Raw genomic sequence first — 27,334 nt, 5'->3', positions numbered from 1 at the left:
CCTGCGCGGCACTGGGGACACGCGGTCGTCCCTGCTCAGGACGCGGTTTGCCGGTGGCACTTGGGACGCTTGTGTCCCCTCCCCCATCCAGGCTGCCCCCTCCCCCATCCCAGCCTCCCAAAACCCCCCCAAAACCCCATTGTCTCCCCCCAGACTGCTGAGGGGACCCCCCCGGGGCCGGGCCCCCCCCGGGCGCGGGGCTGGTGGCGGGGGTCCCTGGGGACAGCGTGCCCCGCGTGTACATACCTGTATAGGATGGGGGCCCCACTGCCTCCCTGCTGCTGCCCGGCCGCGCTTGTAAATAAACCCCCGCGCGGGACCCTGGGACCCTGTGTCGAGTGCTTCTGGTCTCAGCCGGGGGAGGGACACGGGTACACGGAGGGGGGCCTGGCGCTCCTGGGACGCTGCTCGTGTGCAAGGATGGCCACACCTGGGTGCTCCACCTGCGCACCTGTGTGCCGCTGGGCACGCAGGTGAGCTGCGTGCAAGCACATGCATGCACGTGGAAGAGTGCACGAGCATGCCGAAGTGGGCGCAACCTCATGCAAGTGTGCACGAGGGCACGCAACGCCCAAGCTCACGCAAGCATGCCTGAGCACGCGCAAGCATGCCCAAGCTCATGCAAGCATGCACGAGCACGCGCAAGCCATCACAAGCTCACACAAGCAAGCATGAGCGTGCACAAGCACGCACAAACGTGCGGAACCGCACGGAAGAGCGCACCAGCGTGCGCAAGCGTGCCGCCTGCGCCCTGCCCTGCGGTTTCGACGCGCTGAGGAGCAGGAAGCGGCCTCGAAGGCGGCCGCCGCCTTCCTGCTGCCGCCAACGGGACGCCCCGGGCCCTCGAGGCTGCGTCAGGGCCCCGGGGCCACCGCACTTCCTCCCCGGGGGCCGCTTCCGCTCACCGCCCGCCTGCCCCGGCCCTCGCCACCGCCGCCGTGCCGGGGCTCTGGGGCGCCCGCACCCCACTCGGGCCATGGGCAGGATCTGACCCCACTGCCAGGGGGGGTCTGCGCTGCCTCCATGTCGCTGGCGCTGAAGGCCCGGCAGAAGGCGAGGCGCAAGGGCGGCACCAAGGAGCGGGTTTTTGGCTGCGACCTCCTGGAACATCTCCAGCAGTCGGGGCAGGACGGTAAGCGCCCGCTGGCGAGTGCCGCCACCACCCGCGTCCCCCCACCCACGGGGTCCTGCTGAGTCCCCCTCCTCGGGGGTCGCCCCCACAGCTGCCGGAAGCTGGGAGGGTGCCCGGCGGCGCCGCGGGGAGGGGACGGGAGGTGACTCACGCCACGCGGTTGCATCACCAGCAGTTGAGCAAGTGTCACAGCTGGGGTGCCTCCTGGCAAAGCCCCTCCGAGATTTGGGGGGGGGTCCCGGTGCCTCGGCACGGCTCCAATCTCAGTGTCCCCCTGTGGCCCCAAGGGGACCGGGATGGGTGGCCCCATCCCTGGGGACGCGGTGGCCCCAGTCTGCCGGGGGCTCCACTGCCCCCAGGACCTGAATGTGGCCAGTGCCGGGACTGGCTGCCCTGTGGGAACACTGTCACTGGGTACCCCGGGGGGTGGGTGGCCCCAGTCCCCCTGTCACCCCTGGCTCTTGGCAGGAAGCAGGTCTGGAGCCAGGGGGAGGTGGGCAATAGTGGACCCAGGGGAGGTGGGTGATGGCAGACTCGGGGTGCCCGTCCCGCAGTGCCCCAGGTGCTGAGGAGCTGCACCGAGTTCGTGGAGCAGCACGGGGTGGTAGATGGCATCTACCGCCTCTCAGGCGTCTCCTCCAACATCCAGCGGCTGCGGTAAGCAGGGCGGGGCAGGAGGGATGGAGACAGGATGGGGATGGAGATGATGGAGACAGGATGGAGATGATGGAGATGGAGACAGGAGCAGGTTGGATGGAGATCAGAGGCAGAGGGAGCTGGGATGGAGCTGGAAACCAGACAGGATCAAACAGGAGGGACACAGGTGGAAGATGGGGATGGGATGGAGATGGGAGCAGACAGGATGGAGGTGGAGACTGGAAGAAGACAGGGCTGGGACTGGAAGGGAGGGAGGTGGGGAGGAGATGGAGATGGGACCAGCAAGGGTGGAAACAGGGATGGGATGATACAGGACCAGATGGGATGGAGACAGGGATGGGGTGGACATGAGACCAGATGGGATGGAGGTGGGACAGAGACAGGGGTGGATGAGACGGGACCAGACGGGAGAGCGGTGGGATAGGACAGGGCTGGGACCACACAGGAGGGAGATGGGGATGGGACCGGCCGGGCGGGTGACAGGACAGGAGGGAACGGGCCGCAGCCAGCATAGGAGCTGACTCCAGTGCTATGTTGGCCGGATCCGGCCCCGCTGCTCCCTCATGCACCCCACACCCCCTTCCTTCCCCATCCTGCCCTCCTGCAGCGCTCACCTCCGTCCTGCCCGTCACTGCTTCAGCCCTTCTTTCACTTGTTCCTTTTCTTCCTTTTTCTTCTCTATTTTCTTGTTTATTCTTTCTTTCTTTCTTTTTCTTTTTCATTTTTTCCATACTTGGTTTAGTTTTTTCACTCTTTTGCTCTTTCAGTTCTTTATTTGAGTGTTTCTTTTCTCCCCTTTTCCTCTGTCCCCAAGAACCCCAGCCTTGCCAGCATCCCCTGCATCCTCAACATCCCCAACGCCCCCCGTGTCCCCAACAGCCCCATAATCCCAGCGTTCCCCACATCCTCAGTGTCCCTATATGCCTGGCAACCACAGCACCCCCCATCCCATCCATCCCCCTGTCCCCGTCATCACCCTGTCCCCAGCATCCTGGCCATGCAGCAGAAGGACCCGGCTGACAAACCCGCCCCTTTTGCAGCCCATCGTGGCTGTGTCTGGTCCTCGGGGACCATGACAGTCCTTGTTTGGCCCTGAGCCCCGCTGGCAGGGACCAGGCGAGACACCCTCCCCACCTCCATGGGTGCGGGGACACCCCAGGGACACATCCTGACCCACCCTAGTGAAAACCCTCCATGGCACGGCAGCTGAATGGGGCTGCGGAGGGGGACCACGCCGTCCCTGTCCCCGTCCCCCCTGCTGAGCCAGCCGCCTCACTCGCAGGCAGGAGTTCGACAGTGACCGCTGCCCCGACCTGCAGAAGGACGTCTACTTGCAGGACATCCACTGCGTCAGCTCCCTCTGCAAGGCATATTTCCGCGAGCTCCCCAACCCTCTCCTCACCTACCAGCTCTACGACAAATTTGCCGTGAGTGTTCCCCTCCCCGGTGCTGCCATCCATCCCCAACCCCGGGAGGTGGCACTTGTCACCCCATCCCTGTCCCCCGGCAGGACGCGGTGGCTATCCAGATGGAAGAGGCTCGCCTGGTGAAGATCAAGGAGGTGCTGAAGGAGCTGCCGGTGCCCCACTATAGGTAGGGGGGGGGCCCCAAACACGGTGTCCCCTGTGGGGATTGCTGTCCCTAACGTGCCCCGGTGTCCGCAGGACCCTGGAGTTCCTGATGAGGCACCTCCTGCACATGGCATCCTACAGCAGCCAGACCAACATGCACGCCAGGAACCTGGCCATCGTCTGGGCACCCAACCTGCTGCGGTGAGCACCGGGGATGGGGTTGAGGGGATGTGGGGTGTCGAGCATCCCCCTTCCCCAGGGGAGCCTAAAAGCTCCCCTCGTGTCCCCACGGCAGGTCGAAGGACATTGAGGCGACAGGGTTCAATGGCACAGCGGCATTCATGGAGGTGCGCGTCCAATCCATCGTTGTGGAGTTCATCCTCACCCACGTCGAGCAGCTCTTCGGGGACGCCCCTCTCCGTGGTACATCCTGGCCTGGGGGGGGATGGCGAGGGTGTCCCTGGCGGGACCCTGACGCCCTGTCTTGGTGGCCTGCAGGCGGCGAGTCCGTCCGGCGGTCCCTGCTGCTGGGTGGGGGGGGGACAGGGGACGGGCAGCCCCCACTGTACCACGTGCCGGCCACACTCAGCCAGGGTGACGGGCCCCCCCCCCATCCGGCCCTACCACACCATCATCGAGCTCAGTGACCACAGGTAGGACCTGCCGCCACCCCCTCCCCTCCCCAGGGACCCCCCCGGGGACCTTCCCCTGGCCCGGGCAGCACCGTGAGCATGCCTGTGCCCTGCAGGTGGGATCCCATGCACACGTGTTCTTACATGCACAAGCGTGGGCACATGCTCTGCACGCGTGCTTGCAGGCGTGCACGAGCTCTTGCATGCGTCCAAAGGCACCATGTGTGCTTGTGCACACACAAGTGTGCCCAAGCGTGCCCACCACCCCTGACGCCTGGGGTCCCACAGGAGGAAGGGCTCCATCAAGGCCAAGAAGTGGAGGTCCATCTTCAACCTGGGCCGCTCCAGCCACGAAGCCAAGCGCAAGCTGGTGAAGGCGGAGGAGAAAGGTGGGGAGCCCTGGTCGTCCCCACCCTCGGGTCCAGAGGGAGGGAACCCATTGCTCAGGGGACAATGTGTCCCCAAACCCAACCCCGCTGCCATTCCCCTTCTCCTTCCCCGCCCCCAGATGACAAGTGTGGTAAAATAACCTTGCGGCCAGCCAAGAGCATGGACTCACTCAGCTCCGTCCCCTGTGCCAGCGACGGTAAGAGGGATACACCATGTTGCTCCTGTGGGAACCATCCCTGTCCTTGAGGCAGGATCATCGGGACAGGATGGGGATGGAGGGGACAGGGATGGGGATGGACAAGATGTCATGGGGATGGAGAAGATGGCATAGGGATGGAGAGGACAGGATGGGGATGGACAAGCTGCCGGGCATCGCCCTGGTCCCCCAGCTCGGCAGCTCCCGCAGTGCCGCCCAGCCGAGTCCTCAGGTGTGGGGAGGTCTGGGGACAGGGTACACCTCCAGGCCCTGACTCTTCCCCCTGCCGGGCACAGATGACTCTCGGCTGAGCAAGAAGCGGTCGGCAAAGCAGCCGCCACAGCGTCGGGAGAGCTTTGACACCTGCACCTCGCTGCCGGCGCCGGAGAGCTGCCCCGAGCTGGATGAGAGCCTGGAGGAGAAGCTGAAGGGGAAGGAAGAGCCGCGGGGCCCTGAGTCAGAGGGCGAAAACAGCACCAAGTCAGAGCCCACCACCCCCAAAGCTGGCCGGGCCTCACTGGTGGCCCCTGGCCGCTCGCCCAAGGCCGGCCGCAGCCGTGCCGAGAAGTGCGCAGGGGTCCACATCTCTGGCCCCTTCTCCGTCACCGTCCCCTTCCACATCACCTCCAACCTCTCCCGCCTGACGCGGGGTCTGCCGTGCCCAGCGCTGGCCCAGGTGGCCGCGGGCAGAGTGCCACCCGCCAGCCCCCCGCTGCCTGCCCAATGCTCTGCTGGGGACCCCGAGGTGCCTGAGCACCGCACTGGTAAGAGGCGTGCACTGGGACCAGCCAGCGCAGGACCTCCAGGGTGCCGGGGGGGGACACCAGGCTCAATCCCCCCCGTCTCCCTCCACAGGGGAGGGGAAGACGGACACGGAGGAGACCCGGCTCTCCCTGGAGCTGCGGGACTCCTTTGCCTTCCTGGACAGCCAGGAGACGTGGCTGGAGGGTGGCGGGGACGGGGAGCCAGCAGCATGGCCCCTGCTGCCAGACACCGGCCCTGGGGATGGCGAGGGGTTCCTGCCCATAGAGGAGGGGATGGAGAGCGGATTCATGAATGTAAGCTGAAATCACCATCCCCATGCTTTGGGTCTGGGGTGGGAGGGCTGGAGGCAGAGGGTCACCTCTGCTGTCCCTGGTTAGGGTGGGGATGGAGGGGACAGGGATGGAGATGGAGAAGGCAGGGGTGGGATGGAGGGGACAGGGATGGGCATGGAGAGACAAAGGTGGAGATGGAGAGGACAGGGTGGCATTGACCCCTCCAGCCCCAGCGTGGGGCCTCAGGGCTGCGCAGTGCTCCATGCCTGGGATGGGCTGGGGGGGTCTCCAGTGTGGCCATCACCCTCCTGCCCATCCCCATCTCCAGCCAGGGGAGCCCCCCATGGAGCAGCCTGCCAGCTACCTCTCCATCGAGGAGTGCATGGACGAGGAGATGTTCTTCATGGCTCCCAGCGGCTCCGACGCCGAGGACCACACCGGGGACACCGACTCAGAAGACATGTTCCTCAGCGCCCACGACGACCTTAGCCCGCTGGCGGCATCGCTGGAGCCCCTCGACCAGCTGCTGGGTGAGGGTACGGCCCCGGAAACCCCGGCACTGGCCCCACCCGCCGCTGACAGCACCACTGTGCCGGAGGACAGGTCTCTGACACCGGGGCTGGCAGGGCCATGCCCCATGGAGGAGGATACTCTGGGTGAGGGGGAGCAGCCCGGGGACCCTGCTGGGGCACCAGCAAAGGAGGTTGCACCAGGCACCGGCCAGCCCGCAGGGGAGGGGGGTGGAGGGGAGGGGGCTGCGGACGGTGGCTCTGGCCCCAGCAGAACTGACTCCAGCACCAAAGCTGGCCTGGGGGATGAGGCCGGAAGAGCCGGGGGCCATGTGGGACCGGGGCCAGTTCCCGACACATCGGATGGGGAAGTTGAAGAGGATGGAGCTGGCTCCGGTCCCCCCGCCCCAGAGGAGCCTGGGGAGGGTGAAGCCCAGCCTTCACTGGAGGAGGCCCCCCAGGAGCCAGTGGAGCCCCTGGTCCCTGGGTCTGTCCCTGAGGCTCTCCCGCCCTCTGCAGCCAGCGCGGAGGGCACCGATGCCACCCCTGTGAGCAGCTCCGGTTCTCCCTCGCTCTCTGCCTCGGCCCCAGAGCTGCACAGCCCTCCCCCTGAAGCCCCGGAGCCGAGCCGGGCCGAGCCCACTGGGGAGCTGGGGCGCCCTGAGCCCGTGGCCATGCTGCGCCATGATGGCAGTGCCCCGGTGCACCTGGCTGCCCGCACTGTCAGGGTGCAGCAGGCCCGGTCGGTCCCCGTCGTGCCCCCCAAGCCCCAGTTTGCCAAGATCCCCCCGGCCCTGCAGCCCTGGATGCCCCCGGCCGATGGTGCGTCCCCGGCCATGGAGGGGGATGCTGCCCCGCCACCCCGGCGGCTCCCCAGTCCCACGGCACCGGAGGGGCCTCCCCAGCAACCTGGGGGCAGTGGGGTGGCGGCGGGGGCGAGGAGAGCAGGCTGGTGGGAGGGTGGCAGTGTGTCCTTTGACACGGCAGTGGCCATGGCCGCCGAGCAGCAGCTGGCCCAGGTGCCGGTCAGGAGGATCCAGACCTATGGTGGGGGGGAGCTGACGCCCACCCCCCCGAAGGCCCTGCCCTTCCAGAAGGCCCCCCTGAGGCCGCGGCTGCTGCGGCCCCTCAGCTGTGTGGCAGCCCCGGAGGGTGAGGCGCCAGGGAGGAGCCACCTGAGCCTGACCCGGCCGGTGGCACAGGCCGAGGGGTCAGTGCCGTCCCCGCCGCAGCGGCCGGTGGGCACCGAGGGGGCGGCAGGCGAGCACTGAGCTCTGGGGACGTGGGGCCAGGGCCGGCGGACATTTGTGCTCCTGCGCGGGCGGCGGCAGGGTCAATAAAGGCGCTGGGCTTTGTCTATCGCTGTGGCCTCTGTCGACGCAACATGGCGGCGCCTGGGGTGGCCTCAGGGCCCCCAGTGGTGCGGGGGCTCCCCGCGCAGCACCCTGAGCCGGGCCGGGGGGCAGGAGCAGGGCGGGGGGGGCCCTCACCCCTCGGCGGCGGCGCCAGCGGGCCGGGACGGTTTTCGCGAGCGGGGTGTGAAGGATGGGGGGCGATGCCCGCCTCCAAGATGGCGCCGCCCACACCCAAGATGGCGCCGGGCAGAAGCGCCGCGCTTCGCCGTCTAAGATGGCGCCCGTCGGGGCCGGCACGCACTGAGATGGCGCCGGCGGGGAGGGGTGGGGAGGCCGTGCCCGGCGCCAAGATGGCGGCGGCGGCGGCGCGCTGGGCTTGGCGGCGCCCCTGCCCAAGATGGCGGCGGGGGCGGAGGCGGGGCTCCCTTCCGCCCGCACCCGTCATGGCGGCGCGGCGGCGCCGTGCGCATGTGCGGGGCTCCATGGCGAGACAAGGGGCCGAGCGCGCGCAGGGCGGCCCGGCGCGGCGAGGTAACGGTGGGGGCGGGCGTGGGGCGACGGGCCGGGGCCGGGGGACGCGGCGGGGCCGGGGCGGGCCGCCGCCCCCCCACCTTCCCCGCCCTGCGGGCCGCAGCTCCGGGCCCGGCCGCAACTGCCGGTGGGTGCGGGCCCGGCCGCGGACCCCGGGCCCGGCCGCCGCTGCCGCCGACGGGGTGCGGCCCCCCCCCCCCCCCCCCTTTCCTCCCCTCCCCTTCCCTTCCCCGGCCCGCCGGATCCGCCGCCCTCCCCCGGGGCGCGGCCCCCCGCGCCTGTCATCCCCCCTCCGGGCCGCGGCTGGCTCCCCCCCCCCCGCCGGCCTGTCACTCCCCCTGCTGCCGGCCCGGCCCCGTCACCCTTCGTGGGGGGTCCCCCCGCTGCCGCCCCCCCCCCCCCAAACCTGACACCCCAGTTTCCCTGCCCGACTGGGGAGCACCGGGCGGGGGGGGCTGGACCCGTTCGAAGCGGGGGGGGACCCAGTGCCGTGACTGGGGCGGGGGCGGGACATGGGGCTAAACCCCCCCCGGGGCGGCCCCGCCCGGGGGGGCGGCCAGTTTTGTGGGGGCGGGGGCCGGGGTGTTGCCGAGCAGGGCCCGTGCCGGTGCCCTCCCTCGGGGTGCCCCCTTCCCCCCCGCCGTTCCCGGCTCCCTGACCGGCTCCACTGGGTGACAAAGAACCGGGGTGGGAGCGGGGTCACGGCAGTACGGCCGCCCCCCGGGGTCACCGGGGAAGCTCCGGCATGAGCCGGACCCAAACCGTCACCCACCGCACTGAAATCCGGGGGAGTCGGTGGCTTTGGGGACAGCCCTGTCACCCCGGATGCGAAAGTGAAATGGGGACACCTGAAAACGGCACCCAAGGCCCCAGCCGGTGTCTGGTCACAGTGGCCGGTGCAGGGCCTGGCTGTTGCGGTGCTGCCGGCACGGCCGGGACCCAGCTTTGCCGTCTGCACCGCGGCTTCGACCCCGTCCTGCGGCCCTGGCACCGTCCCCGGGCACCGGTGATGGCAGGGACCTGCCACCGCCGGGGAGATGCCCCTCCCGGGGTTGGCATCGGTCCCACTCTGGCGCAGAGCGGCAGGTCGCGGGGAGGAGGAGGAGGAGGAAGGCCGCGGCCCGTCCCTCAGCTGCCGCCTCTGCTCCTCGCAGGGCTGTGAAAGCCGGGAGGCTCATCTGCAACTGCCCCGCTGATGCCTGACGGAGCAGAGAGATGAAGGGGTGAGTGCCGGGACTGCACGCCCTCCGGCACCGGGTGGGGGACAGTGGCTTCGCCAAGGCCCTTTCTGGCATAGGAGCTTTCTGCGGATAATGGGGGTTGATGAGGAGGCCGGTCCAGCTGACACTGGGCTGGGGCTGTCGGGGGACCAGATGACATCCGGGTGGTGCCGGTTCTGGGATGGTGGGGGTCCCCAGCCCCTCCCACCCCTCACCCACCTCCCCACACCCTTGCAGGCAGCAGAAAGCAGCCGAGACGGAAGAGGGAACGGTGCAAATCCAGGAAGGTGAGCGGGGACCCCCCTCCGGGCCATGGGGGGCCTTAGGGCTGAGGCTGCCCCAGGAGCTGTGCGAGGAAGCCCCAGGCCCCCAGCCATGTCTGGTTTAGCCCCAGCATCAGGCACCATGTGCCTGGAGGCACGTGCTGGGCTAACGTCTGACCCTGTCCTTGCCCCTGAGGGAGAGGGGACGGTTCCGAGCTCCCCTCGGCAGCGTGGGGAGCCCCCGCCCTGGCCCCTTCCCCGTTATGGGCTTCCCCCCCACTTCTTGCCTCAAGGTGCAGTGGCCACAGGTGAGGATCCCACCAGCGTCGCCATTGCCAGCATTCAGTCTGCAGCCACCTTCCCCGACCCCAACATCAAGTATGTCTTTCGTACAGAGAACGGCGGGACGCAGGTACGCAGACCCCCCGGCTGGGTCCCCTCTGGGTGGGGGACACCGAGGGGCCGGCAGGGGGGAGGTTTTGGGGTCGCAGTGGGGTTTGGCCCTCTGGCTCGGTCACAGCCGGAGGGGTAGCACGGAGGGAAGCGTCGTGGCCTGATCCTGCGTTGGGCAGGTCTGGATGCCAGGGTTGGCCACGGGCGGGCTGAGCTGCCACCTCGCGCCCATCCCCGCAGCCGCAGCTCTCTCAGCAGGTGATGTACAGGGTGATACAAGTGGCTGATGGACAGCTGGACGGACAAACGGAAGGCACCAGTGCCATCAGCGGCTACCCTGCCACCCAGTCCATGACACAGGTGGGTGCCGGTGCCAGCTGCTGGTGCCACGTGGGAGAGTGGCTGTCCTCAGCGCCCCGTCTCACCGTGGCACCTGCTGTTGTCCCTCCCCTCCAGGCCGTCATCCAGGGCGCCTTCACCAGTGAGGATGCGGTGGAGACGGAGGCCACGGCCACCGAGACTCACTACACCTATTTCCCCACCACGGCCGTGGCCGACACCAGCACCTCTGCTGGCGCGGGGACTACGGCCACCGCCGTCGTCACCACGCAGAACTCAGAGGCCCTCCTGGGGCAGCCCACCCCCACGGGTACGGCCGTTGCAGGGGGGTGTCATGTCCCTGTCCCTCAGGACCTCTCACCCCCAGGCAGTCGTGGTCCCCTCCGGCGCATTTTGGGGTGCTCCCCGCCTGACCCCCTCTCTCATTTTGGGCTGTTCAGGGCAATTCTTCGTGATGATGTCGCCCCAGGAGGTGCTGCAGGGCGGAGCGCAGAGGTCCATCGCCCCCCGCGCCCACCCCTACTCCCCGTGAGTACCGGACTGCTCCCCGGCTCCCCCTGGGCACAGGGGTGTCGTAGCTGTGCCAACGCAGAGACCGACACAAGCAAAGTGGGGGAGATGCTCTGGTGGTCCGGCGCTTTTGGGAGCGTGCTGGGTTTCCCGTGCCGGGAGCTGGAGCGAGGCATCCCCCATGCCAGCATGGGGTGGCTGGGCCGCAGCCAGCTCCCCACCAGCATCGCTGGGACCAATGCCGCCGCTTTTCCCCCAGGAAGTCTGAGGCGCCACGAGCCACCCGGGACGAGAAGCGCCGGGCGCAGCACAACGAAGGTACTGGCAGGAGGGTGGGGGGGTGTCATCCCACTCTGGGCGAGGGATGTTGGGGACCAGTGAGGGACGGTGGGGACCGTGGCGTGCAGCAGTGTGGGGAGCAGAGCTGTCCCTGGGTTAATGCTGTCTGTCCCACCTCCTAGATGGAAAAGCTCTAAGGACATAGGAGAAAGCTCTTGTCAGTTCAGGGTAGAACCTCTTTTGGGAGAGCTGTAATTAGCAGCAGCAGGGGAAGCCAGAGCTCGGAAGATTAAGCTCAAAGCTTGGGAAGCCTGAGCACGCCCAGGTAAGGCACCCAGGCGGCCCCCAGCTCTGCCCGGCCCCCAGCCAGGAGGAGACGGCAGCAGGGGCGAGTGCCCGGCATGGCTCGGCACAGGCAGCCTGGCCGGGTGGAAGTGCCAGCCGGGATCCTCCTTCCTTTGGCTTCAGAAACAACTTCTCAAAGATGCTGAAATGTGGGTGTTGGGCTGGTTTGACCCAAAAATCGACTCTCCCGTCCTTGCCCCCAGCCCCCCCCCCCGCCCCGGGACCAGGCAGGGTGCCCACCCTGGCCCGAGGGCCCTGGGTCTGGTGCGGGCAGAGCTTGGGCCATTTGGGTGCTTCACCTTTGCTTTCCAAGTCACCCGAGGGACTGGGTGCCCAGGGTGGGGGGTGGCTGGGCAGGATCTGTCCCTGCCCACCGCTCCTGCCCCCTCTCCCGGGGTTGCCGGGCTCAGCGCAGTTAGGGATAGCGACCCCCAACCCCAGCCAGGAGGGTGTTGGTTTTGGGGGAAGGGAGCGGGGGGGGATGCCCCGCTGGGGATCTGCCTGCGGTGCAAGGCTCGGTGCCCACTGGGGGTCTCAAGACAGTGCTGATGCCCCCCCTCTCCTGGCAGTGGAGCGCCGGCGCAGGGACAAGATCAACAACTGGATCGTGCAGCTCTCCAAGATCATCCCCGACTGTTCCATGGAGAACACCAAGTCGGGGCAGGTAGGGGACCCCTCCTCACCCTCTCCCTGGGGGGCTGCGGGGTGAGGGAAAGGCTTGGTGGGGTGTTCGTGCCCCCCAACTCACCCCCCCGCCCCATCCCCTCGCCCAGAGCAAAGGTGGGATCCTCTCCAAAGCCTGCGACTACATCCAGGAGCTGCGGCAGAGCAACCACCGCCTCTCCGAGGAGCTGCAGGGCCTCGACCAGCTCCAGATGGACAACGAGGTCTTGCGGCAGCAGGTGAGGTGGCCGGGGGAGGGGGCCCTGTGGGGTGCAGAGGTGGGGGTGTGGGGGAGTCCATGCTCGCCTTCACCCCCTGTGTGTCCCCTGCCCCGTGCCAGGTGGAGGATCTGAAGAACAAGAACCTGATCCTGCGGGCGCAGCTCCGCCAGCATGGCGTGGAGATCGTCATCAAGAACGACAGCCACTGACGGGGACGGCAGGGACGGGGACTGGCGGGGGGACGGGGGTCACCCCCCGCCCCCTTCCCCCCCCCTCTCTGCGCCTAAGCCCCCCCTCCCCCCCGGCAGCGAGCACCTCCCCGGTGTGACATGAGGACCCTCCCGTTTGGTTTGTGCCCCCCCCCCTCTCCCCTTTGCCCCCCTCCGTGTCCCCGGGGCACCCTGTGTCACTGCGCCCCAACCCCAACGTTGCCCCCCAGCCGCCCTGCGCTTCGTGCACACGCTCTCGGCCAGGCGGGCGCCGGCCCCGCTGCCCCCCCCCCAGCACTGCCTCGGTCTCCCAGACCCCCGCCTGTGCCCGTGACGCCCCCCCCCCCCCCCCCCCGGGGGACCGTCCCCTCCCTGGGGGGCTGCGGCGCCTCTCACCCCTCCCTGTCGGCCCCGGGCGGCCGCTGGGGGCACGGGGGTCCTAGGGTGCTGTGGCCCCCCCCGCCCGCTGCGGCTGGCCCAGCCCGGCGGGGTCAGACTTTTTTTTAAAACTCTCTGAATTTAAAAAGCGAAAATAAATAAAAATAGTGATTTGTTTTTCCAGGTCCTACACTTTATTCCCCTTTTCCCTCCCAACCTCGTAGCACCCTCTAGCACCCCGGGGACCCCCAGGCACTTGGGAGGGGGCTCCCCAGGACCCCAAATCTGCCCTGCCCCCCCACACACACCTTGCAGCACCCACCAGCTCCCCCAGGACCCTCAAGCATGGTGGTGGGGGCACCCAGGCACCCCTCCCCCCCTAGCCCTTCCTGCCCCCTCCCCTCTTGCAGCACCCCAGGGGACCCCTCCTGTCCCTCCACCTTGCGGTAGCCTGGGGCCCTCTGGTTACTGAGGTGGGGGCTCCCAGGGATCCCCCGTTCCCTCCTGAGCCCCCTACCCCCCTTGCCCAGGGACACACTCCCCCGCATGATGGGGCTCTGTGTCCCTGTGCTGTCAGTGTGCTGTTGTGTCACTGTGCCATGATGTCACCACACTTTGATGTCATGGTGTGACATTGCTGTGCCATGATTGCTCTGTGGGAGCACTGGGAGTGCCAGGGGCAGGGGGAGAGTACTGGGGGGGGCACTGGGAGAGCACTGGGGGGCAGTTGGGGGTACTGGGAGCACTGGGAGGGCACTGGGAGCCCTCAGGGGCCTGAGGAGGCCGCAGGCCCCGTCGCTATGGCAACGCCCGTGTCCCTGCCTGAGGGCCTCCACGAGGGACGCAAAGCGCGCCCATTGGCCAGAAGTTAAAGCGCTCTCTCTGATTGGCCGGTAGGCCTCGCCCACTCCCACACCTGTCGCTCGCGCGGCCCCTTCGCCTCAGCCAATCAAGCTGGCGCTGCGGGGCCGAGCCGGCCAGTCACTGGAGCGGGGTGCGCCCCCTCCTTGAGGAGACAGACGGCGCGGCCAATGGAGCCGGGGAAGGGGCGGGGCTCCCCAGCACCTGGCGGAGGGGCGTAGCCGGGTTGGCTCGGCCCCGGTGGGCGGGGCCCACCGGGGCGGGGCGGGGCCGCACCTGGTGCGGGCGGGGGCGCACACTGCGGCGGCGGCCATGGCGGGAGCGGCGCGGCGGGGCGGCCCCGGGCCCCGGCCGCTCCTGCGGCTGGTGCTCCTCGGTGCGGCGGCCGGTGAGTGCCCGGGAGGCGGGGGGAGGGAGGCCGGCCAGCCACGAGGTGCCTGAACAATGGGCCGGCCGCTGCCCAGGGCGCCGCCGGTACCGGGTGCGGGGAGTAGGGGATCCCCGGGAGGTAGCAGCAGATCGCCCGGAGGGGGCGGCTACCGGGTGGCAGCGGGTCGCTCGGGGAGTCTCCCGGGGCGGTGCCGGTACCGGAACAGGGGGGGTCGCGGTGTTGCCGCTCGGGGCGGGGCTGGTGCCCGGGGGGGGGCCCGGTACTGGGCGGCGGGTCCCCTGGTGCCAGGACCGTGTGCCAGCCACTGTCCGAGGTCTCGGGAGCGCGGTTTGTACCGGGAGGAGGAGATCACGGTGGGGGGGCCGGGGCCGCCGTACACGGCGATAATGGGCTATTAATAACTCGGCGGTGTCTGCCCGCCTCCCGCGGGACCTCCCGCCCCGGGGGAGCCCCGTTAGTGCCCGAAACCCCGGGGACTACCCGGGTCCCGGAGCCGCCACCGCCCCGTTATTTACGGTTTATGGTTGTTTTTGTGGGCGCGCGAGACCTTCGCCACCCGGTCACCCCACCGGGGGGGGAGCACCAGCCCCGGGACCCCCCCCAAAGGTCCCCGTGGCGCTGGGCCATGATGCCCGGCTGAGCCCCACTCCCAGGGAGCAGGAACCGGCCCCCGCTTTCGGCTGGACACCGGGGTGAGGGCTGTGCCGGCGCCAGTGCTGCTGACCCCGTCCCGGCAGCTCTGCTCCCACTAAGGCTGTCTTCGCCTTCTCACCGACACCGAGTAATCTGTAATCTGGGGGGGGGGGGAGTGTGTGCTCAGGGTGCCGGGGGGCTCGGCAGGGCCGGCAGCGAGGGGTGTGGATCTGGCTGCACTTCCCGGGGCCGGAAACCCGCCATGGCAAAACATCCCGGCCGACGGCTTTCCTCATGCCGTGGGCTCTGGTGGAGTCCCTGCAAGCGGTGGTGGGGGTGTCCCTGTCCCGCTCCCCCCATGGCAGACGTCGAGATGTGTCCCCATGCCCTGGGTTAATGAGTAGCCGGTGCCGTGCCGCCGGCGCTCCCAAAGGCCAAAGTTACGGGGTTTGTCACCACCAGCAGTGGCCTTCCTGTCCCTGCCATGACGTCCCCTCCATTGTGCTGGAACAATCCCGGAGCAGGTTGGGATTAACCCGATCCCAGCTGATTCAGACTCAGAGCCAGCAGCTCCTGTGTCCTGGGCCGGGTCACCCACCCCAGGGCCCTGTCCTGCTTCGGCTCCCCCCGAGCACCCCCATGATGATCCCACAGGGCCTGCGGGATGTCACCTTTTTGCTGATTCTGCCCCAATTCCACCTGAACAAACCCCAAATCCTTTTCCCCTCCTTACTGAGCCATGGTATGGTTCAAGACCTGGCCATGATGGGGGTCCGATGGTGTTCCCGGCCAGTACTGTGCCAGCTCTCGGGAGCGTCATCAGGGCCTGTGTTGGGAAGCACTCTGTGCTTGGGGACACCAGATGCCCCGTTTCCCCCCCTTTTCATCCCAAAATTGCTATTTCTGCCACCAGACACCTGGGTTTCACTTGGAGGTGGTTCGGGTCCAAAGGTACAGGTGGGCTGGGGACGAGGCCACACCAGTTCCCAGTCACCTTCCCCCGTGGTGTGACTCACTGGCTGGTGTTGCCGCCTTCCCCAGGTCCAAAACCAGGAGCTGGGGCGGCTGTGCTGGGAGACGCCAGCTTTGAGCGGCCTCGAGGACAGGGGACATGGCCGGCAGCCGGGACCAGCCCTCCAGGCCGACAGCACCAGCCCGTGCTGCTATTGCTGTGGCCAACTGTGGCCAGGCAGGGGCGATGGCCGCGGGGAAGGGCAGGAGACACGTGTGTGCGGGCTGTGATGAGGCATGTGCGCACGTGTGTGGGGATGTGGGGGTGTCTGTGTGTGTGTGTGCGTGCCCCTGTGTGTGTGTGCACAGAGGGCAGGGAGTTGCGAAACGCCTCGGCCAGTTTCCTGCGAAACCGGGCAGAAACTGGGCAGGGCGGGAGGTGACGTGACAGCACCCAGAGCAAGCAGGACAGGATTTTCCAGCTCCCAGGGCTGCCACATGCTGGGCAGTGTGGTACAACATGCCATCACCACTGCCCTGGGGACCGTCACTGCTGCCTCAGGGCTCCTGGTGACCTTCCTGACCCAGCCGCAGCCTTTCCTGCTCCCCATATTCCATCGCTGGGGCCCCCCAGGATTTCTCAGTCGTCTCCTTTCCCCCCTGCAGCGTCCCTGGTGGGAGCCCAGGTCACCTCTGAGACCAAAGAAGTGCCTGAAAACAAGCGTGAGTGCCCGGCTGGGCCCCCCAGCACCCCTCAGCTCACCGACAGTCCCCCCCCACCCTGTTATCCTGGGGCAGGGGCGTGGCTGAGCTGCATCCCCTGGCACCTCCAGCGCTGCAAATGGGGCTCACCCCGGGGTCTCCGGATCCCCAGAGGACATGGGGCCTGAGGCCGAGGGTGGATTTCCCATGTGGGGCTGGACCGGGGCGGGGGGTTCAGGTGTTCCCGGTTTGGGTTGCCACCCACCATGGGATGCGAGCACGGTGCCACTCCAGCATGGCAGCATGCGCCTGCAGCATCACTCTACCCCGCCAGCTGCCGACATCCCCTGCTCGGCATATCGGTCCAGCTGGAGTAACCCCCGCATCGAGTGGAAGTTCCAGAAGGGCTCCTCGCTGGTCCTCTTCTACTATGGGGGAGAGCTGACAGGTATGTCCCTGGGGAGCCCCCCAGCTCGGGGCAGTCTGTCCATCTGTCTATCCATCAGAGCCGGTTCCCAGCCCCATCTCCTCTCTCTCGGCAGAGCCGTACAAGAACCGGGTCCAGTTCTCACCCACCACCATCCACTTCAACACAGTGACGCGGGAGGACACAGGGAAGTACATCTGTGAGGTGGTGGGGGACGGCAGCCACATCGCCAAGTCGGAGGTGAACCTCATCGTCCAAGGTGCGGCCACCCCCGAGCCCCCCTCCCTGCCCATCCCTTGCGAGGCTTTGCTGTCCCGGGACCCGCTTCTTGTCCCTCTGGCTGAGCTCATCCTTGTCTCCACTGTCACATGGGGACAGCCAGCCGGGGGAAGGATGCCGGCACAGCCGTCCCATGCCCTTTAGGCGCCCTGTCACTCCCTGGTGTGAGCTGTGCTGTGCCGTGCTGAGCCGAGCCAGCCCCGACATGACGCTCTCCCGCAGTGCCCCCCTCCAAGCCAGTGGCCCATGTCCCCACCTCGGCCACCATCGGCAGCAAGGCCGTGCTGCGGTGCACCGAGACGGACGGCTCACCGCCCCCCACCTTCCGCTGGTACAAGGACAGCATGCTGATGCCCGCCAACCCCAAAACCAGCCTGACCTTCAGAAACTCCTCCTACAGCCTGGACCCCATCACGGGGGAGCTGGTGAGCACAGGGTGCTCAAAACTTGGGGACCCCCCCCAGCCTTCCCCTGCCCCGCTTTCATCTCTCTGCTCCCATCTAGATCTTTGAGCCCCTGAGCAGCTTTGACACCGGTGACTACTACTGCGAGGCGATAAACAACGTGGGCTCCCCCCAGAAATCGGACGTTATCCACATGGAAGCCAGTAAGGAATAGCAGCAGAGGCCAGTGCTGTGTCCCTCCCCCCCCCACCCCAGCATGGGGCTTTTCCAGGCTCTGCCCGGGCTGCGTCCAGCACAGGTCATGTTTTGGGGGATGCTGGTGCAAGGTGATGCCGTCACCCCTTCGCCCTACCAAGTTCAAAGACATTAATTAGCTGTGATGTTAATGACCCTGGCCTCCGACAGCCCAGGCTGAAACAAGCCCTTGGTGTGATGCTGTGGAGGGGGAGGGGGGAAAGCTGCCCTTGGGGATGGGTAAAGCTTGACTGGGCAGCCAGATCCGGCTTTGATGCTGGCCCCGCTTGGAGCTGGGTTTGGACCGGAGGCCCCTGCCGGGATTTCTGCGGGATCCCGTGGGTGCCAAGCTGAGGGTTTCCGTGCCAGGATCCAGCCACCCTCTGATGTCCCGGTCCCCCTATTTCCAGGCGAAGTCAACGTGGGCGGCATTGTGGCTGCGGTTGTGGTGCTGCTGATGGTGCTGGCACTCGTGGCTTTCGGCATCTGGTTTGCCTACAGCCGGGGTTTCTTCAGCAGTAAGTACTGTGCTGGCCACCCCGGGAATCGCTCGCCCCGGTGCCCCCCCTGCCCCTCCCTAAAACCCCTCTTCTGTTTCTTTCATTTCAGAGAGAAAAGAGTAAGTGAAGCCATAATGCTGCTGCTTCCCTCCCGGCTGCCTCCTCTTCCTCTGCCAGCAGGGATGGGTGGTCTCTTCCTTCCCCAGCCCCTGCCCGCGGGCTGGGAAGGTGCCTTGGGTGTCACTGGGTGCTCAGGGTGGGGACAAGGGGGACTCTGGGCAGCGTGACGTCTTCTAACACCCTTGCTTTCTGCAGCACTGCTGGCAAGAAGGTGATTTACAGCCAGCCCTCGCACCGCAGCGAAGTGAGTATGGGCTGGGACGGGTGGGTGGTGACAGGGCCACGTGGCTGTGTCACCTCCTGGCGGGGTGTGTGAAGCCAGACACCTTCCCCGGGGTGCCCGAAGGGGCTGAGTGGGGACCCCAGTGGCCCCCTGGGTGCTCAGGTGCCATCCCTGTCCCCAGCATCCCTTGTCCCTGTCCTGCTTGGAGCAAGCTGGGCTCCTCAGGGACTGTGACCTGCTCTCCCTGGGGACAGTTGCAAAGCCAGCCAGGCTTTCCTCACCCACAGCCCTTGTCCCACCTTATTCCCCATCACCCGCCACCATTAACGTCCCCCTTGTCCCCGCAGGGAGAATTCAAGCAGACGTCCTCCTTCCTGGTGTGAAGCTCCTCCCGCACCACCAACTCTTGTAAATGTTTCTGAATTACTGTAGCTATGCCATGATTTTAACTATTATTTTTTTTAAGTATCACCTGGTGCCTTTGCAGTCATGTCAGATGTTTTTTGGGGGGTAGGTCTCCTGTCCCCCCCCGCCTTGTCCCTTCCCCAGCAGGACCTGGGTCCTGGCCGTGCCCCTGCACGAGGACTGCTGCCCTTTGGGGACATCACCGCATCCCCGGGGGGTTTCTTGGCCGTGTCCTTGGAGGGGACAGGTCTGCAGTGGGGGCTGGTGTAGCTGCACATCCCCCCCGGCTGTCCTGGGGCATAGGAGTGCATCTCCCCCAGTGCCAGTCCCAGCTGTCCACTGGTCCCAGTTGCCCCCCTGTACTGGGGGGGGGCTGGACTGAGCCCGTGGGTGATGGCTGCGGGTGGCCGCTGCTGGAAATAAATAAACCTGTGTCCTTGTACCAAGCGCCTGGTGCCCTTTCCTCGGGGTGGGGGGACATGGGTGGATGGGTCAGGGATGGCTCTGCAGACCCCCCACCACCTGCTTTTGGGGGCTGAGGGTGATCCTGGGGACATTGGGACCCAAGGGTGACAGACAAGGCTGCCCCCCTTCCCTGGCGCAGCTGGCAGAGCCCTTCCCCACCATCAACGTAACCTTTATTTAGTAACTGCTTTGCCTTTTCTCCCCCCAAATTGAGGACAAGACCCCAGGGTGCCTTGGTGGCAGCGGAGCTTCGGCGAGCCAGTCTTTCCAGGGGGGAACCTTCCTTCCCCATTATATATATAGATTAGTTGCACTATATATATATATGTATGTATATATATCACCTGGCCTCAGCGCAGCGAGGGGGGGCAGCTGGGGCCACACGTTAATAGCAGAGCTCTACGTTAGCAGCAGCGACGGGCTTGAGCGGGGCCGGGGGGGCGCCCGGCCCAGGGGGACACGGCGCCGCAGCCGTGTCCGATTATCGGTGACGCCCCGGTGTGTGTGTGTGTGCGTGTGTCCCCGCAGACTGGAGTGGGGGAGGGGGGGTCGGTCAGTGCAGGGAGGAGGTACCAGCTCTGGGGGTGGTGGTAGAGGACAGGGGGGCTCAGGGGCTTCTCCTGCCTCAGTTTGCCCTGTTGAGTGTGCAATGACCCTGGACATGAGGGTGCACCTGTGGCCCCCAGTGGTTTGGGTGCTGTGTGGCTGGGGGCCTTGGGGAGGACAAAGGGGGTGCAGGGGGGAGATGGGCTGGGGAGGGGGTCTGCACCCCCCAGCCTGAGCCTTCCCAGGGATGGGGGGTCCCACGAGCAAGGGGAGGGGTCCCACGAGCAAGGGGAGGGGTCCCACGAGCAAGGGGAGAGGTCCCACGAGGTCAGAGCCTCCTGCTCCCCAGCCCACATGTGCAGCGAGTGGCTTGGTTCTCAACCCCAGCTCACTGGGGTGGGATCGGGCAGCAAGATGGCTCCCGGCTGGCAAGAAGTGGTGTCCCTGGCTGTTCCCAGGGGCTGGAGGTGGCCATGTCCCCCTCCCTGGGGACAGCATCTCCCGGCAGGATTGTGTCCTGTGGTGGGGCTGGGGGGTCTCTGGCTGGTGTTAACAGAGCATTAGGTGAGGAGGGATGGGGACAGCCCTGTCCCCAGGTGGACTGGGACAGGGTGGGGGGACAGCCCCACTGGCAGGCAAACACCCACGGGGGTCCCCAAGGGAGCTGCCCCATGCCACAAGGAAGGGGGAAAATGGCCCAGGAGGACAGGATGGGGGAAAGAGCTGGTGGCCTCTCCGGGTGCTGGTGGCATCTCTGGGGGCTGGTGGCACCTCCGGCGGCATCAGCGGCATCCTGGCAGGTGCTCAGACGTTGCTGATGCGGACGCTCAGGGGTGCTCCCTCCCGCTCCCGCTCTGCCGCCTCCCTCAGGGACTCCTCCAGCTTCACCTTCTCGGGGTCCCCGAACCGGACGGTCTCGTGGAGACAACAGGGCGCCGTCACCTTCACCACCTGGTCGAAGAGGCTGAAGTCGGCCACGTACTTGCCGCTGGCCGAGAGGGAGATGGCTGGGGTGAACTCGTAGCCCCAGAGGATCTCCTCGGGCAGGTAGGAGGTGCGCACCTGGCACGTGGCGCTGGTGGACTCCACGGTACCGCTGAGGATGACCACCAGCTCGAAGTCGCCTTCGCCCGTCCGTAGGGCCACGTCCCGGAAGGGGCTGGCGTCGTCCACCACGTGGTAGAAGGTGAGGGGCAGGATGAGGAAGGGGCTGTCGGAGGAGGTGTCCACCTGGAAGTCCACGTTGACCTGGTTGAGGCGGACACTCTCGCCCTCCTTGGTGAGGTGGGTCTGCAGGAGCTTGCCCGTCACCTGGCAGCCGATGAGCAGGCTCTTGCGCATGTTGGCCACGCGGATCATCAGGCAGGTCTTGCCGTTGTGTTGGGCCACCACCGCATTTTGGCTGAACTTGATGGTCTCGGCGCGTTTCTTGGGCCGGGCGATCTTGGCCAGGAAGGTGCCAGTGATGAAGATCTCCATGATGGTGGTGAGGACCAGCTGAGTGATGAGCAGGACGATGGCGAGGGGACACTCCTCGCTGATGTAGCGGAAGCCATAGCCGATGGTGGTCTGGGACTCCAGGGAGAAGAGGAAGGCACCAGTGAGGGTGTGCACCTGCATGACGCACGGTGTGTGGTTGGCCGGTGGGTCGAACTCCAGCAGGTCCCCGTGGACCACAGCCACCAGGTACCAGACGACGCCGAAGGCGAACCAGGTGCCCGCGAAGGTGGCGGAGAACAGGACTAGCTTGTACCGCCATTGCATGTCGATGAAGGTGGTCCACAGGTCCTTGAGGTACAGGAAGCGCTTGTCGGCGATGTGCTCCATCCGCACATTGCTGCGGCCGTCCTTGGTCATCACCCGGCGCCGGCGCAGGCCCGAGCCGATGAGCGGGCGGCTGTCCGTCTGCGTGGTCTGGCTGTAGTACACCTTGGTGGCCGACGTCATCTGGAAGAGGTGACGGTGAGGGGCAGCGAGGAGGTGCCGCCTGGGAGAGAGGGGTGCTGGGGATGCAGAGGGGAGGGAGGGTGGATGGATGGGAAGTGTTGAGTTGGTGGGTGGGTGAGTGGGTGGAGGGATGAAGAGGAATGGATAGAGAAGAGGGATGGGTGGGTGGATGGATGGAGATGGATGGGTGGAGAAGAGGGATGGGTGGATGTGTGGATGGGTGGAGAAGAGGGATGGGTGGATGTGTGGATGGATGGATGAAGACTGACAGATGGAGAAGACAGAGAGGAAGGATGGAGAAGATGGATGGATGGAGAGGAGGGATGGGTGGGTGGATGGATAGATGGATGGATGAAGACGGATGGATAGAGAGGATGGACAGTTGACAAAAGGAATGGCTGGACCCGAGGGGTGGGTGGAGGGACAGAGACAACGGACGGGGGGGGAGAATGGAAGTTTGGTGTTCGTTGGGCAGATGGGACGGAGCTGAGGGGGGTGGTAGATGGAGAGGAAGGATGTGGGGGACACTGATAGATGTGTGGGTGCACTGGGGCACGGGTGAGTGGGTAGGAGCTATGGGGGGACACCCCCCCCCTTCCATCCCTCCTCAGTGCTCCCACCAGCCGTGCTGCCTCCCCCTACAGCAGCAGGCAGGGGCTGAGGCCAGGAGGATTTGTCTCACATCAGAGGGGCACTGGGGAGGCTCACACAGAGCCCCCTGTGCTGTCCCCAGGCAGCGTGGGGACATGGGGCATGTAGGAGGCCCTGGCCCAGATGTGGAGACCCAATGGACTCATAGCACCTCAGTGATGGGGGCTGCTATCGCTCCCACCCCCCCTGCAGCCTCCGTCCATCTGTCCACCTGTCTGTCCATCCACCCAGCCTTCAGCCAGCCCTCTGGCTGGCTGTCCCTCTCTATCCCCTATCGATCAATCCACCCACCTGTCCATCTGTCCTCCTGTCTCGCCATGGATCTGCCGTCTCTCCATTCCTCTGCTCATCCACCCACTGTCTGTCCCTTCAGACTTGATCCACCTGCCTGTCCATCATCCCTCCCCAACCATCCATCCATCCATCGACCCCTTTATCCATCCATCCATGGACGCACAGATCCATGCACCTGTCTGTCCATCCCTGTATGCGTCTGTCCAGCCATCCCTCTGTCCATCCACGTGAGCTCTCACCTGTCTGTCCATCCATCCATCCCTGTATAGCACATCCATACACTTGTCTGTCCATCCATCCATCCATTTACACCCACCCACTCACCCATCTGTCTGTCCATCCATCCCTCTTCAAACTCATCCCTGTCCCTTCTGTCACCTGGCAGCTCTCCCCACACACCCCCGTCCCATGGAGGGGACCCAGGCGTCCTAGCTGGGAGAGAGGAAGAGGAAGAGAGATGAATGGGAGGTGACAGGGACAAATGGCTGGTGGCAGCGCCAGGCTCGTTTCCGTCCCCGTCCCTGTCCCTGTCCCCTGCCAGCCCCGGCCGCCGGCGGCGGCACAGAAAGGGCCTTTCAGCCCACGCCAGCGTTTGGCCCTGCCGTGGTTTCCGCCACGGATGCAGCAGGGCAGCGTGCCGGGGACACCGGGGACACTGTGGCACCCTGGGGGGGTCTCCTTGGAGCCCGGTATCCCTGCGCTCGCCAAAGCCAGGGGACACAGGTGGCACTGCCACTGTCCTGGTTGCACTGCGTCCCCTCTCGGTGAAAGGCCCTGCGGAGGGGATGGTGGCACTGGGGACACAAACCTGCCCCATCCCGGTTGAGGTGCTGGGGGTCCCCAGAGCCACCACATGTCCCCAGAGCCACCGTGTGTTCTGGAGTTGCTGGGGGTCCCTGGAGCCACTGCATGTCCCCAGAGGCACCATGCATCCCTGGAGCTACTGCATCCTCAAAGCCACCACATGTCCCCAGAGCCACCACATCCCTAAAGCCACCATGTCCCCAGAGCTCTGCCCATGCTGGGCAGCGACAGGCACCAGCACATCCCCAGGGGACACAGCAGTCTCTGCAGCCCCTTGGGGTCCCTGCACCCCCCAAAGTCCTTCTGCTCCTCTGCAGTTCCTTTGCCCTCTTCTCTGGGGTCCCTGCACCCTCTCTGAGGTCTGGGGTTTTTCACACCCCAGGGTCCCTGCATCCATCTTTGGGGGGGGTCTCTTCACCCCTACAGGGTCCCCGCACCCCTTTTTGGGGTCCCCACACCCTGCTTTGAGGGTCTCTGTGCACCCCAGGGTCCCCTGCACCCCTTCTGGGGGGGTCCTGACCCCCCCCCTTTGGGGTCCCCATGCACCTCTTTGGGGTATCTGCCCCCCCTCCCCATTTTTGGGATGACTGCATCCCATAAAGTCCCCTTCAGGGGCCACATGCCCCCGTGCCCCCCAGCCAGGCTCCCGTGCCGGGACACGGGTTGTGACAAGCCAGTGCTTGTTCCCGGCACAGGGATGGTGCCTGCAGGCAGAGCCACTGCCGCCACGACCGGGCCAGTTACCCATTAACCCCCCTTGCCCCTGTGCCTCGGTTTCCCTCCGGGAATGCTCGACACTGGGGGTGAATGCAGGGGTCTGGCCCCACCTGGGGGGTCCGGTGCGGGATGGGGGGGATACGGGGACACATCTCCCCTCACCACATCCCACTGGCACCACCAGCCCGGGCACTGTTCCCATGCCTGCGTGGTGCCAGCCATGGCCAGGCTTCCCGCCAGCGGCATCCCCCCCATCCTGAAACTGGGGCGCTGGTCTCCACGGTACCAGTGGCAACTGGGAACTGGGGGGGGGGGGACAGGACCCCATCCCCATGGTGGGGTTGGGGCAGTGGGGGGCTGCAGTGTGGGGCAGGTCCCGTGGGGCTGGGGGTGTGGGGCAGCCGTGCGGGGCTGGCGGGGGGGGGGGGGACGGGGACAGGGACAGTGGGGCCATTGTGTGCCCCGGAGGAGAGGCCTCAATGGAGCTGGCGGGGCACAAAGGCGCTTTGACGAAGCCCTTCGTTAGCATGCAGGGCCCCGCGCGCCCCGCCGCCAGCACAGCCCCTGGTGGGGGTCCCGGGGGGCCCCGTGGTCCCCCGCCGCCCACCCTGCTGCACCGGCAGCCTCCAAGCCCCGGACACCTGGGTCCCCCCTGCCACCCCCTCTTTGTCCTCTGGACCACCCCCCCCATCCTCCCCTGCACCCCCCTATTGAGGCTGGACCCATTTGAGCCCAAATTTGGGGCTGGCAATGGGGCCCCAGGGGGAGGAACGTCCCCATGCCCTTCACGCTGCCACCCACACTGGGGAATGCCATGGGGGGGGGGCAGGACCTGCAGCCCCCCTCCCTGCCCTGGCCATGGGGGCGATGGGGACCCCCATCCTCCCCCGCAGCCTTGGGGGGACCCAAAATGAAGATTTGGGGTTTTTTTTCCCCTCAGTGCTGCCCAACCCTCATCAGCCGTAGGCAGAGGCCTCAGACTGGGGTGAAAAAAGCCGATTTTGGCCCTTTTTTGAACTGACCCCCACAGCGCGTCCAACAGGTCCATGGGCGTGAGGCTCCCACGGGACCCCTCCGGTGCCCGTGCTGCCGGGGCAGATAAGTGTGGCTAGGGGCCGGCGGCGGTGCAGGCAGTGGGGCGTCCCCACAGCCACCCAGCTCCCCGGGGACGGCTGGCGCCAGGGCGGCTCAGCCCTCCGTAGCCATCAGAGAAGCCACCGCGGCACCGGTAACCGCAGCCCCCTCCAACCGGCCCCATTAACCCCATTAATGCCCAGCCCGGTTAAATCCCAGCCCAGCTAACCCATAGCCTCGTTAACCTGCAGCCTGCGTAGCCCACAGCCTGGCTAACCCACAGCCCAGTTAAACCACATGACGGGTAACCCGCAGCCTGGTTATCCTGCAGCCTGGTCAACCCACAGCTGGGTTAGTCTGCAGGCAGATCACCCTGCAGCTGAGATAACCTGCACCTCAGGTAACCCACAGCTGGGATAACCACAGCTGGGATAACCCACAGCCTGGGGATAACCCACAGCCCAGCTATACCAGTGTGGCTAATCCAGCCTGGCTAATCCAGCCTGGCTAACCCTGAGCCCAGCTAATCCAGCGTGGCTAATCTGTGGCCCCACTAATCCACATCCCAGCTAATCCAGCGTGACTAACCCACAGCCCCAGCTAATCCAGCGCGGCTAATCTGTGGCCCTGCTAATCCGTAGGCTGGCTAATCCAGTGTGAGTAACCCACAGTCCAGTTAACCCACAGCCTGGTTCACCTGCAGTCCAGTTAACCCGCAGCCTGGCCAGGGCCACTAACCCAGAGCCTGGCGGGTCCCCACTTGCCCACTGTGGGGACCTGGGGGGGCCGGAGGACACTCCGGCCCCCTCCACCCAAATGCCCTTGAAACACCAAGTCCCCAGGGACCCGAGCCCACAGGGGGCTGGGGGCAGATTAACCTCCTCCAGCACCAGGCTGAGACCACCTGACATCGTTACACTAGTGAGGGGACCTAGGAAGAGCGAGGTGCGAGGTGGGGGTCCCTATTTGGGGGTCACGTCCTGGGGTGGGGAAGGTGCCATCCCCGGGGCCTCAGGCCTCATACCCCAGGGGCTGTGGGGACATCTCCAAGCTTGGGGACGGGTGGCCCTGGAGATGCCCGGGGGGGAGGCAGGGTGGGCACAGTTGGGGGCTGCCGTGCCCCTCTATCCTCTGTCCCCCCCTGGTGCCCCTGTGCTGGGGAGAGAAGAGGGACACCCACAGGGAGCAGGGCCATGGGGATACGGGGACATGGGGATACGGGGACATGGGGACTTCGGGTACAGGGGCAGGGAGATACAGGGACTTGGGGATGAGCAGAATGGGGCTATGGGGATACAGGGACAGGGGGACGTGGGGTACAGGGGGATGCGGGGACACCAGGAACACAGGGATGGGGGACATGGGGATACAGGGACGCGAGGATATGGGGATATGGGGACATGGGACACAGGGTTGCGGGGGGATACAGGGCCACGGGGGTGTGGGGCTACAGGGACATGGGACAGAGGGACACAGGGTTATGGGGTAACAGGACACAGGGATGTGGGGAGACGGGGATGCAGTGCCATAGGGGACACAGGGACATAGTCCTATAGGGACACAGGGACGTGGGGCTCTGGGGACATGGGGTTATGTGGTCCCGGTACCGGAGGCCACGGGGCTGCGGGGACCCAGGGACCGATCCCAATCCAGCAGCGTGGCAGGTGCCCACAGCCCTCGGGACGCCCCGGAGGGGATGGGGGACCCAGGGTCCCCCCCCGGCCACCCTTACCTTGCTTGGGGAGGGCCCAGGGCGCCCGGGGTCCTGGCCTCGCTCAGCCCAGCCGCCGCCGGCTCCCCATGGGCTTTATGGCTCGGCGGGGCCGGCGGCGGCGGGCCGGGCCGCGCCGGGCCCCCCCCCGCCTGTCCCCCCCCT

At 66.6% G+C, this 27,334-nt stretch overlaps 4 protein-coding genes across 12 annotated transcripts; 3 read left to right on the top strand and 1 right to left on the bottom strand.

Annotated features, from left to right (window-relative positions):
• The first annotated feature begins 811 nt into the window (after positions 1–811).
• Positions 812–7,498, top strand: ARHGAP30 (Rho GTPase activating protein 30). The gene is given in 13 exon segments (XM_052795878.1): positions 812–1,132; positions 1,687–1,789; positions 3,072–3,216; positions 3,300–3,382; positions 3,454–3,561; positions 3,656–3,783; positions 3,859–3,959; positions 3,961–4,013; positions 4,281–4,381; positions 4,501–4,578; positions 4,875–5,342; positions 5,434–5,636; positions 5,944–7,498. Coding segments are annotated over 13 exon segments (3,132 nt in total). The 5' UTR covers positions 812–1,023; the 3' UTR covers positions 7,396–7,498.
• Positions 7,499–7,858: 360 nt separating this feature from the next.
• USF1 (upstream transcription factor 1) lies at positions 7,859–12,617 on the top strand. 9 transcript variants are annotated; one of them, XM_052795866.1, is made up of 11 exons: positions 7,859–8,010; positions 9,165–9,233; positions 9,468–9,517; positions 9,802–9,905; positions 10,142–10,246; positions 10,343–10,535; positions 10,666–10,753; positions 10,995–11,053; positions 11,929–12,023; positions 12,133–12,261; positions 12,363–12,617. In XM_052795866.1, the coding sequence occupies exons 2-11, from the start codon at positions 9,226–9,228 to the stop codon at positions 12,450–12,452; spliced, it is 921 nt and encodes a 306-aa protein (XP_052651826.1). In that variant the 5' UTR covers positions 7,859–8,010; positions 9,165–9,225; the 3' UTR covers positions 12,453–12,617. The 9 variants fall into 9 exon arrangements, with proteins under 9 accessions (XP_052651826.1, XP_052651821.1, XP_052651824.1 ...); XM_052795861.1 differs by having other exon boundaries at positions 10,127–10,246; XM_052795864.1 differs by having other exon boundaries at positions 9,793–9,905.
• A 1,336-nt stretch (positions 12,618–13,953) lies between these two features.
• On the top strand, positions 13,954–19,402 carry F11R (F11 receptor). Its single transcript, XM_052795880.1, has 10 exons — positions 13,954–14,079; positions 16,333–16,389; positions 16,703–16,816; positions 16,911–17,054; positions 17,297–17,499; positions 17,579–17,681; positions 18,123–18,230; positions 18,322–18,331; positions 18,528–18,576; positions 18,903–19,402. The coding sequence occupies exons 1-10, from the start codon at positions 14,004–14,006 to the stop codon at positions 18,936–18,938; spliced, it is 900 nt and encodes a 299-aa protein (XP_052651840.1). The 5' UTR covers positions 13,954–14,003; the 3' UTR covers positions 18,939–19,402.
• Positions 19,403–20,265: 863 nt separating this feature from the next.
• Positions 20,266–27,307, bottom strand: KCNJ10 (potassium inwardly rectifying channel subfamily J member 10). Its single transcript, XM_052795855.1, has 2 exons — positions 27,191–27,307; positions 20,266–21,918 (listed from the first exon to the last, which is right to left on the bottom strand). The coding sequence occupies exon 2, from the start codon at positions 21,916–21,918 to the stop codon at positions 20,776–20,778; it is 1,143 nt and encodes a 380-aa protein (XP_052651815.1). The 5' UTR covers positions 27,191–27,307; the 3' UTR covers positions 20,266–20,775.
• Between the last annotated feature and the right edge of the window lie 27 nt (positions 27,308–27,334).

The sequence above is a fragment of the Harpia harpyja genome, chromosome 9 (genome assembly GCF_026419915.1).
Source record: "Harpia harpyja isolate bHarHar1 chromosome 9, bHarHar1 primary haplotype, whole genome shotgun sequence".
NCBI classification, from domain to species: domain Eukaryota; kingdom Metazoa; phylum Chordata; class Aves; order Accipitriformes; family Accipitridae; genus Harpia; species Harpia harpyja.
Note: the sequence above shows the minus strand (reverse complement) of the source record. Positions and strands in the feature narration are given on the sequence as shown.

Excerpts from the sequence above, each read along its gene's own strand:
- F11R (XM_052795880.1), top strand. The coding sequence starts at position 14,004 with ATGGCGGGAGCGGCGCGGCGGGGCGGCCCCGGGCCCCGGCCGCTCCTG. Across the intron at positions 17,055-17,296 it reads GGTGAACCTCATCGTCCAAG|TGCCCCCCTCCAAGCCAGTG; the intron begins GTGCGGCCACCC and ends GCTCTCCCGCAG. Across the intron at positions 18,577-18,902 it reads AGCCCTCGCACCGCAGCGAA|GGAGAATTCAAGCAGACGTC; the intron begins GTGAGTATGGGC and ends TTGTCCCCGCAG.
- USF1 (XM_052795858.1), top strand. Across the intron at positions 10,247-10,342 it reads CCACCCAGTCCATGACACAG|GCCGTCATCCAGGGCGCCTT; the intron begins GTGGGTGCCGGT and ends CCTCCCCTCCAG. Across the intron at positions 11,054-11,928 it reads CCGGGCGCAGCACAACGAAG|TGGAGCGCCGGCGCAGGGAC; the intron begins GTACTGGCAGGA and ends CTCTCCTGGCAG.
- KCNJ10 (XM_052795855.1), bottom strand. The coding sequence starts at position 21,918 with ATGACGTCGGCCACCAAGGTGTACTACAGCCAGACCACGCAGACGGAC.